General features: G+C 43.0%; 1 protein-coding gene across 3 annotated transcripts in view; it reads right to left on the minus strand.

The window, feature by feature from the left end:
• Nucleotides 1-10686, minus strand: part of DHX9 (DExH-box helicase 9) — a 42732-nt gene extending 32046 nt beyond the window's left edge. Inside the window, exons 1-3 of one of the 3 annotated variants that reach the window (XM_028530616.2) lie at nt 10522-10686; nt 7304-7436; nt 6543-6683 (exon numbers count right to left, since the gene is read on the minus strand). In XM_028530616.2, the coding sequence (XP_028386417.1) occupies nt 6543-6683; nt 7304-7414 (252 nt within the window). In that variant the 5' untranslated portion in view covers nt 7415-7436; nt 10522-10686. Of the gene's footprint in view, nt 1-6542; nt 6684-7303; nt 7437-10521 lie in introns of those variants that run through there. The other 2 variants (XM_036015520.1, XM_028530619.2) reach the window with 2 other exon arrangements.
• Between the last annotated feature and the right edge of the window lie 206 nt (nt 10687-10892).

The following is a 10892-nucleotide window of genomic DNA, read 5'->3' on the forward strand; positions in this document are numbered from 1 at the left end:
GCGGGGCGGGGGGGGGGGGGGGGGGGGGGCCGGGGACAGGACGGGACGACAATACAATGACGGAAGATGATGATGGACCTGCTTCATTTCAAATATGGTGTTAGAGGGACAGCTCCATGGAAACCCTGGACTGCCAGGAATATGAGCAGGTGGGTCCTGGAGCAATTAAGCCTCAAACATCGCTAGGAGCACAAAGGACAGAACCGCAGCTGTCTTACTCCACGCACGTCATGAGAAGGCAGGGTCTCTGGGGAAGACAGTGACACAGTGACGCTGGGAACGACAGAGGGCAGCAGGAAAGAGGCAGACGAAGTATGAGACAGACTGCCTGTGCACGAGAAGCCACAGGCAGGCATCCACCGGAGCTGGACGGGCCGTTAAGGACAGGACACTGTGGACCTCCCTCACTCACGGGGTCGCCCTGAGCCAGAGCTGACTCGACGCACACCACGTACATAACTCGATCAACACCGTGCTGATGGGTACTCAGCTACTGCCCATCTTAAAGAAATCGTAAAACACTGCCATAATCTCTTCGTACTTAGGTTTATTTCTTTCAGGAAAAATTCAAAAAAGTAAAATTCCTGCATTAAAAGGCATCAACTTTTTACAAATCACCACAGAGCTCTACAAAAAGGTTGCTGAATACCATACTTACCCAGTACTACATATGAGAATCTATTTCCCCACATCCTCTCCAATTCTGAGAATTACAGAATTCACGTCATTTCTTTTACCAGTGTTAGTTTTACCAATATTTTGGGTTTTGTTCTAGCAACCTATTACTTTAATTTACATTTGCCTTGTCTAGCATTCTATCTGGATATTCATGTTAACATTAATTTCAAAGAACTCAACATTCCAGTGATATTCACTCTTTATCCTACAAGTTCCCCTGAAACTTTACTAACACTGCTTACTTTCCAAAAGAGTATTCTGCTTGTCTTCTTTCAGTAGTCAAGTCTCGTTTCTGCCTTTTACATTCTCCCCCAGATGGCCTTTCCTACCCTCAGACTTGTTCCACATTACAATTATTACACATCATCACATATTATATATGATACTATACGCTTATATTATAAATATATATCGATATATAAACGTATATATCATGTACATTTGGAGCTAGTATGTCAACTTAGTTACTGTAATCTTAAAATAATCTTTACTCACATGTGATGGAATTGACTAGTACTTTTTTTCCCAATTCTTTTGGCTATTCTTAAGTAGTTATTTTTCCTAATTAACTTTCCTAATATATCAAATATGTTAAACTTATACAACTTACTCAGGGAGAACTGACTTTCTTATTATGAACTGACATGTTACGAAATAAGGCAAACTCCCACCCAGAAACACGGTATGGGGCTCTACAACTCAAGTCTTCTGTCTGCTGACATTCTCTGCGGACACCTTGACATCTCAACAGCAAACAATCGTGGGAAATAGAATAACCTCCTCCTCCAGGGCGGGCAGATTTGTTTCCCAAGAGATTTGGGGACGAGGGAGAACCCATGTGCCTGTACTGACAACTTCTGCCTCTGATTAACAAGTCTTTTGTCTTTGGCCAGCATCTACAACATTGTGGCAGGCTAAATTATTAGCTTACAAGTATGGCAAAATCCCAGGCTCTTAAGAGTTCTTCACACTATCCTTCAATAAAAATCTGCTGCGTTGTTCTTACAGACCCTACAAACTACATATCCTTAAGTCCTCTTAATTTTTACTCGTACAGTGAGTAGGAAATTTTTCCAATTAAATTATTTATAGTGTTTATACTCTCTTTCTCCTCTATTACACCCCTTTTCTTTCTTTTTCTTCCCTGCGTTACACCAGTGGAGGTGACGACAGACCCTTAGGTCTCCGCTCGACAGAAACCCCCGCGACAGCGCACCTCCAACTGTCTGAGATGACGCAAGCAGCTTTCGGCATTTCCCCCTTTCCATTGGGAACGATATTTTTGTAAAATATCCCCAGAAATGAGTTGCTAGGAATATAAAATAGACATAAAATACAAGCCCAAGTTTCCTATAGTCAACAAAGGCAAACTGCTGCCACGAAGCTCCCCTGCGTCTCTGCACCCTCCTCCTCACGGCTGTCATGCCCTCACGAGCCCGGAGCCGCGCTGCCCCAGGGCTCGGTCCGAGTCCCCAGGGCTCGGTCTGAGTGCGGTGCCACCACCAGTTTCACATGGTACCTTTCGGCATGTCCAGGAAGCATTTTTCTACTCCGTTTCCTAAGTATTCTAGTATGTGCATTTAATTTTATGGAATGCTTTTTTTTAAAGACTTCTATTAAACTGAACACTGGGTATTTTCTCTTATAAACTCATTAACATGACGTAGTAAGAAACACACTAGAGATGGCGTATCAGATATGGTATTGTGCACTGTATCGTTTTTCTAAAATATGAAAAATTCTGCATTCTTAAACCAGGTGGATTTTTTAATAAAGGACTGTGAATCAACAGTATTTACTTAATTTTTAAAAATCTGACCTAGGATGGGCTATTTTTATTTATCTTTTACCAAGAGCACTTTGAAATGTTTTATTTTTTGCTTTTTAATTCAGTAATTTGATTTCATCTTTATTAATTCCTTCCAATTTTAGCTGTTCTATTTTTCTGAGCTAATACTTACTACTTTATTTTAAAACCTATGTACTGTACAATAATAAAAGCATTCAATGTTTCTTTGAATAAATGACTACTTCTCTAACCTCCGGAGTTTTGACAGACGCTATTATCTAAACAGTCTGTAATTATAATTTTAAATTTTCATTTAGAATCAAGTGTTAACATTTCCAGCTGTTTAGTAGGGTTTGGGGGGGTCTGTTTGCTACTTCCTCAGGGTACCGTTTCCGTTTTCCCAACCCATAAAAGGACACAAAGGCCCCTTCCAGGCCCTCTTCACCAAGCTAGCTAGCCATCTCTCTTCCCTTAGGTCTGTCGGGCAGAATTAGCTGTTTTGTTGTTCCCAGGACTGGGAAGATTACTAAAAGCATCCCCCGCCGTGCAGGCGTTTTAAAACTTACACAAACAGACATACCAGACCGGAGCACCCAGACCCTGAACCCAATGACAACAGCAAAACAAACTGAAGCCTGTTCTATCAGCCTGTACCTCCTGATTCATAACCACTTGCCATGACTACCCAGCTACAACCCCTCTTTTTTGATACAATAAAAACTAACAGCCCCTACCCCTCAGGGCTGATACATCTCTCCACATCCTGCCCTTTCCCTCTCTTGGGAAAGTAAAAATAAAACTCTCCTTGCTGTATTTTCTTCTCTTTGGAAATTCTTTCACAGCCTGTGTCACCAGCCGCCATAACAACATATATTATACATGTAGGGGAACTCACTGAGATGCAACATGGCTTCAGCAGCGAAGGCATCTGAGAATGTTAGACAACTCTGCAGCCTCAGGCTTGGCCGACTATGTAGAAAGCACGCGACGCCCAAAGATAAACATCATGCCCACAGGGAGGAGGGTGCGAATGCTCGGAGTACAATAAATGCCGAAATGTCGCCTGTAACTTGGGAATGCAGTGGTCTTTCTCATGGTCCACACGACTACCCACCGGATGGGTCTACCATTAACCCTATAAAAAAAGAGACCCTGTCCTAGGAGGGGTGGGGACTCTTCCTCACCCGCCACAACTGGGAGCAGCGGCTTTCTCCCCATATGTGGTTTCTCCTATGAAGGCTCCCATGAATGTGAATAAGGCCATGAGTGAGTTCTTCCGAATGGATCTTGAATTTAGACCTCTGGGACTTTCCTCCAGCAATGAACATTAGCCTTTCTAATGCTGGGTGCGCTGATACACCATGAACTGATGTTTGTCTTTTCTGCTTTCGTCCCTGATGTTTACTCTGATATTAATATTGCCATTCCTTTTTGTATTTCATTTGCCTGATAAAGCTTTATTCATGTCTTTATTTTCAATCTTTCTGATGGAAACATTTCTGTATTTTACACAGATATGTGCTGGAGCTGCAAGAAGGCCAGTGCAGCTGGAATACCCCGGTGAGGAAGAAAACAGGAAATGCACAGTCAGAGCATTCAATGGAAAAGATCTGAGCCTGTTAGATGTCAATAAGGAAAAGACAATAGGGTCTTGTTTCGGGTATGGCCGAGCAAGCTCCTACACAAGACGGTAGTAGATTGCAGATCCTGGTAATCCTGCAGATTAACAGGAACTCAATGGAAAAAACTACCAAGGACCTCCGCAGCTATATGCAGGCACTAAAAAGGGAATAAAAGCTACCAGACTCCAGAGGAGGCTTCAAATGAGAGAAACCAAGAAAAAAGTGTAGCAAAAGTATAACACCTGTTTATTATGGCTTTTAGTGTGAGGGAAGACCATGGGAAGCAGCTACAACTCCAACAGAACACCCAGTCTCTCCGGCCCGAAGTATCAGATGGTTAAGAGTTCAGGGAAACTAGGGCTGCTAGTAAGTGAGGAGGAAAGCGTGGAAGTGAAGAGGTTCTGTGTACGAACCCTGCCCAAAGCACTCGCTCACTCTCCAACTACACATACACAGGACAGGCCCCAAGCTGCCCGGCGAAGGATCGGAACGCCGAGGACTGGAGCTGTCACTCAACAGCGGTGTTTGCAGGCTGAGTCCAACCAACTTCACTGCTTGACAACACAACAAAAGCAGCACTCTGGAGGAACATTATTTAGAGTCTCCACAACATATTATTCACAATGCTCAGAATATAATACGGTGTTACTTGACATAAGAGAAAAAAGTGCAATGAACAAAGCCAAACCTGAGATGATTCAGATGTCAGAATTAGTAGCCAAGGATTTAAAGGCAGCTATCATCACTGTGCTCAATAACACAAAGGAAATGCACTCATATTACGAACATATGCTTACAATGAATGAAAAAGGTAAGAATTGTTATGGGGGGGGGAGGGGGCGCAAGAAAGCTAAAAATTCTAGAAATGAAAAAGTATCTGAAAGAAAATTCCCTGGACAGACTTAACAGCAAATTGGAGGTGGCAAAAGAAAATAATCAGTGGATCATTTTGAAAGATAATCATTTGAAATCATCCAATCTGAGAAACAGAGGAAGTGGGGGGGGGGGGGGGAGACGACGACAACGACAGCCTTCGGGACCCTTGGGTTAAACATACATATGAACACAGAAGCCCCAGGAAAGAGAAAAAATGAGGCAGAAGAAATGATAGCCAGCTGCCTAGCTGTGGTGCAAGACACAAATGTATAGATTCATGAATCTCAGCAAGCCCCACAGTTTGACCAGGATGTGATTAAAAAACTGTATCTAGTCACAGTATAGTCAAACCATGGAAACCAAGAAAAAAATGAAAGCGACCAAAGAAAACAACACATTACATAGAGAGGGAAGTAATCGGACTATAGCTGACTTCCCATCAGAAAACAGTGGAGGTAAAAAGACAATGAAAAATTATCTTTCAAGGGCTGAAAGATGAAAACAGGCACCCCAAAATCCTACTACAGTGAATATATTATTCAAAAAAGAAGGGATAATAAAAATGTTTTCATATAAAAGAAAATTTCAGAGAATCTGCCACTGGCCTATACTGCTAAGATGAAGGAGAGCAAGAGGGTAAGAAATACAGAACAAGTCATAACATGTGGAGCAACGGCCAATATTTTCAGGTGTTTGAAAGAGGTGCAACACTCTTTTCAGGGCCAGGAGCAATGTCAGGATCACTTTGTCCAGTCCCTTCATTTTACAGATGGGCAAACCAATGTAATTAAGAATCCTCTAAGTATCTAGTGGTATGATATACTAGAAAGTCTCTTAACTTGAGTCAAAGGCAATGGAAGTAAACAGAGTATGTATTTTTATAAGCCAGAATATAAAAAAATCAGTGAAAATAAATTGCTAAAATTTTGTAGAGGTTTTATAAATGGAATCCTTCATTTAAGTTACCTAAGGGATCCACTTAAATTGTAATGTGAACCTTTTTTAATGTCAACCATTCTTCTGTTTTTATAAAAATACAGATTTTCTTTTTAATTAAATGAGAAATAAAGTTTATTTCTTAAAAACAGTACTAGAAAGGATCTTTGTTGCATATTCACACATATGATTAAAATAACTGTGGTACCCAAAACACTGGAGTGATATTTCAATGCATAAAATACTATTTTCTCTCTGCTATATAAGAAAGTGTTAATGGGACCCAATATTGTGTCTTAAAATGTTACCAACTTTTATATTGTTTAACATGTCATCTTTGGAAGTACGCAGAACACAACAGGCTCTGAAAAGTCAGTTAACGAATGAGTGAAATACATAAATCCGTAAGACATACAGAGTAAACGAGTTTCCTGAGCCCACGAGTCAGGTGCATAATAAGAACGAAATCCAATCCCTGGGAACTCATCTGTGTTCTGAGGAAACCCAACGCCAAGGTATACACCAAGGAACACATTCATATATTTGAAAACAACACTGAAAAATTGTCAAAGTCTCCATATATACTGGGTTAGCATAACCTCAGAACTCACTTCCTCAAGTATTTGGCTATAAGTACTTACCCCCACAGCTGGGACTTCTTCGCTCTTCACTTCATTTATTCGAACCAAATAGTTAACAAAGTCTCTGGCAGCGTTGCTCTGGGCATCTTTTTTATTGGTGGAATTGCCCATGCCAATGTAATTGTATCCTTCCACCCGAACCTTCAACAGTCAAGAAAACAATTTAAGAGACGGGCCTGGGTAATTCTGGGACTTAAAAAAAAAATCATAATTCAACGATGCATTACTCCATAAACACTGTGAAAATAACACACCCAAGAGAATTCAAGGACTGTCTGCCTTATGAAAAGGCTGCAATCATTTTGTCTAGTAATAAGCTAATCCAAAACAAGAACATGAACTTATGTGGCTCAGATATCCTCTACTCATGTAACATAAGGGTCCACATTATTTTATAAGACCCAAGAACAAGCTCCCTATTTATATTTATTTTAAACACTTAGACCTCAAGCAATCGAGAATCACTGTACTTTCTATAGGAGTTAGCAAAACTGCAAACAGTGATCTAACTTTTCTATTCTTTCTGCTAGTCCGTGAAAGCTGAAGATGCATGTTCGAAGTAGAAGAATTTACCTATCGAATTGTTTTCAAAGTAATGCTTACTTGAAAATGATTTATAAAGCTATGAAACTGCAAACAAGTCATAATAAAGAACATTATCTAACATGCAACACACAAACATTTCCAAATAGCAAATAATGTTCTTTTAACACCAAAATAAACCTCAAAGATCATATCGTGTAGACTGTGTTCTTCAGTACCTCACACATGAACTTCTGCCTGTTTTTGTTCCCCACTGCTCTAATTTCGTAGGTTGGGGTCATCTTCCTTTTGCCACACCAGGCATACAGAAAATTTTTAACGTCCCCCATGATTCAGGCGTCTTCTTCAGACCTTAAAAAAAAAAAAAAAAAAAGGTTAAAAACTTCATTATTTATAAGAGCAAACACTGGAAATGACCAAGCAAACACTGGAAATGTCAAAACTGGAATTTACTGAAAATCTAGGTTAAATACAGGATATTTTATCACATTGCAATTAAAATTGCTTATAAAGAAATTTTAATGACATAATCAGAGTCTATGACATAAATAAAAGAGGGATACAAAAATGTATAATTTGGCCTATATAAAATAAAAAAGTCTACATGCATAAATCAAGACTGGAAAAGAAATATCCCCCACAACTGTTATCTTTGGGTGACAAGGGACTTTTATTGTTTCCTTAAAAGAGGCTATGCACTGACCTATTTTTGTACAATGGGCATCTCATGTATTTTAACTCATTCAATCCTCACAACAATGGTAGATAACATTATACGGTAGGCATCATCACCATCTTTTCACAGTGGAAGAAACTAGGACATATAAAGCTTAAGTAACTTTCCCCAGTCACCTGCCGTGGGGCTTATATTCAAACTCAAACTACTTACTATACTAAGAAATGGTCATCCGTCATTTTGGGTATGTATCCAGAGGTTTATTCTCATTCTTATTATGTCTCCGGCAGACCCTTCTCAGAGTTGCGGGCTGTACACTGTAAGCCCAAATACATTAAATATGCAGAACCTGAACTAAAAACAGTCATCTGTCACCTGAGATCGCTCCTCTAGGCCTTGCTATTTATCAGCCTGAGGACACTCGTCTCCTCGAAGTAGAACATACCACACATACTTGCCACTCCCCCTTTACTCCCCGGGTCATAGGACACCAAGAGACTCACAAGCCTAAGACATGGGTCTAAACTGTAAACAAGGTATCTGAGGCCAAATTTAGAACCCCCTAATGCTATGAGTTTAGTTTGCTGTGAGAAGAAACCCCATAACTAACATCAAATCTTTGTCTTCTGTTAATGTTTAGGTGCCTTTTGTTAACACCTAAATCTAATGTCATCAAACTGGGCCCTGTTTGTATAAACCTGTTCATTCTGTACCCACAGACAATCCCAAGGACATCCTGTTAATGGAAAAGCTGCGGATGTCTATTTATTCCACCTCTGAATAATTAACTTAAAAACAAGCCTTCAGGGTGAATGAGTAACATAAAATAGGTAGAACTACACCATCAATTTTCTCCCTCCCTACATATGCAGTCTCATCTAACTCCATAATATTCAAGATTAATGATGCCCAAAAATATATTCAAAATTTAGTCCTTTCTAAACTTCAAAATCTTTAAGCTACAAAATCAAAAAAGTTCATCAAACTACAGCACTCAAGTACTCATTTGAATGCTAACATGACAGCTCAAACAGAATTTTAAATTTCCTTTCCAGATTTGTTCCCCCTCCCCACCCCTAATTCCAGAGTTCCCATTTCCCTACACGGCACCATCATGCACCAAGTTACTCATATGATCGACTAAGTGGGAGTCACTGACTCCCTCGAGATCTTCCACAGCTACCCTTGCAGAGCCTTTACTCCATGGCAGACCGCATCCTTGGAAGACCACCTACATGAATTATTGTTCTTAACCCTTAAACCACTATATTGAAGATCATCACTCCCTTTTCACTGGCCAATAAACTGAGACAATAACTTACCCTGGAAGACAGAGGCCCTAAGTGGGAAAGGCAGATAGTCTGACTCTTAATCTACTAAACAGTTCTGCCTCCCAAACGTTATCTCTGTTGGATGAAAAAGTGGCCACGCACTAAACCCGACAAGCTCAGGGGAGGCCAGCAAGGCAGACCCCACAGACTCAGAGAGGAAGTAACCTCGCACGATGATCTGAATGTAAAAATTCTTAACGCAGTCATGCAGGTAGTCAGGTCCTAGGCCTGTGGCTTCCTTGACAAAAGTCATCTTTACCTTAAATGAGCCTGTCGAATGCCTTTTTGCATCTAGATGACATACCTTTGGAATGCCAGAGTAATCTTTTCCTGACCCCTCAGGGCCCAACCCACTGCAGAACCCCCCATCCCCACACGCCGTAAATGTTAAGGATCAACTACCCTGTACCCACCCATGTACACGAAATCTGTGCTTCCCTGTTTTACTTTTTATCCAAGCCCAGAGATTTCTCCACTTCGCTTTCTCCCGCCCCCTTCATCTACCAGCAGTGGATCTCATGCAACACCCCCTCCTCTGACTCTAAAGCATAAAATAAGCTGTAAAGCTGCCACTCTCCAGAGTATTTTCTCAGTCCGTTGAGATTTTGCTTCCTGGCCGTTGTCACCAGTTTGGCTCAAATAATCTCATAAAGATTCTTTACAGGTCTGCACATTTCTGTCCGTCTCCTCTCCCACCACTACTGCACACCTGCCAGACTGCAATGTCGTCCTGAACAATTCCGTTTCCACTCGGGCCGCCCCGAAATCCATTCTCTTAAATCCTTCTCACCACACTGCAGTCACATGGCCTTTCCGATCTCTGCCCTTAAACGCCAACTACTCCCTGCTACCTCTTGCTTTTCCTCGGTCTTCAGAGTAATGAGCCACTCTGTCAGCTCCAAAAGGCCTTCCCTGCCCGCCTTATGTAGCTCTCCCTTCACACTCTCCAATTTCTCATTTTTATCGAAATCAGCAGCCGTTTGTTTTCCTACTGCCCCCGACCGCCACCTCGGTGAGTGAGGGGCAGGCCTGCGCCTAACTTGTTTACAGCCCCATTCACACTGCCTGCAGTTCTGCGCCCAGGATTTGCGGCACCAACGAAAGAGAGACCCTAGGCAAGTGTGGCGTCTGGCTGGATCCCCTTTCGCCGAGCGGGACAACGCCCCGCCGGGCAGGCCGGAGGACGAAGTGGGGTTTGGCTGCTTTGGAAACAGGACTGGGAACTGCGGGACGAAAGGATGGGGGCCCCACGGGCCCGGGACTGCACAGGCGTGGCGAGCATCCCGCAGCCCGCAATCCCAGCAACCGGCGCCGCGGCGCGTCCCATCCCCCACCCGCCCCGGCCGCCCGCGCTTCGCAACAAAGGCCGGCTGCAGAGCGGCGGGGCCGCACGCCGCCGCAACGGGTGGCGAGGACGTCTTTCCCCTACCGGCTTCCGCTGCCTGGTTCCCGGGAGCACAGCCCTCTTAGGACCGTGCGCGGTTCCTCCCTTTCTCCGAGACAAACGGCACCCGCACCACAACCTGCATGGAGGGGACAGAGAAATGGCTCCTGCGGCGGCGGCAGGGGGGCGGGGTCGGTGAGCGTACGCCTGCGCAGAAAGTGAGTTTGGGTCCGAGGGCGCCCAGAGGGAGGGGCGGGGCCGGAGCTTCCCGTCGTCATGGAGATCCGCCGCGCATGGCGGGCCCAAGCTCACCAGTGCCTTACAGTACTGGGAGAGGTGGGGTCCTGTACCATTTTGATGCAGCGAGATGTTGTCGTAGGGACCTCTGGTAGATGAGGTGGCCTTCCAAGACAGAA

This window comes from Phyllostomus discolor, chromosome 14, assembly GCF_004126475.2.
Source record: "Phyllostomus discolor isolate MPI-MPIP mPhyDis1 chromosome 14, mPhyDis1.pri.v3, whole genome shotgun sequence".
NCBI lineage: Eukaryota > Metazoa > Chordata > Mammalia > Chiroptera > Phyllostomidae > Phyllostomus > Phyllostomus discolor.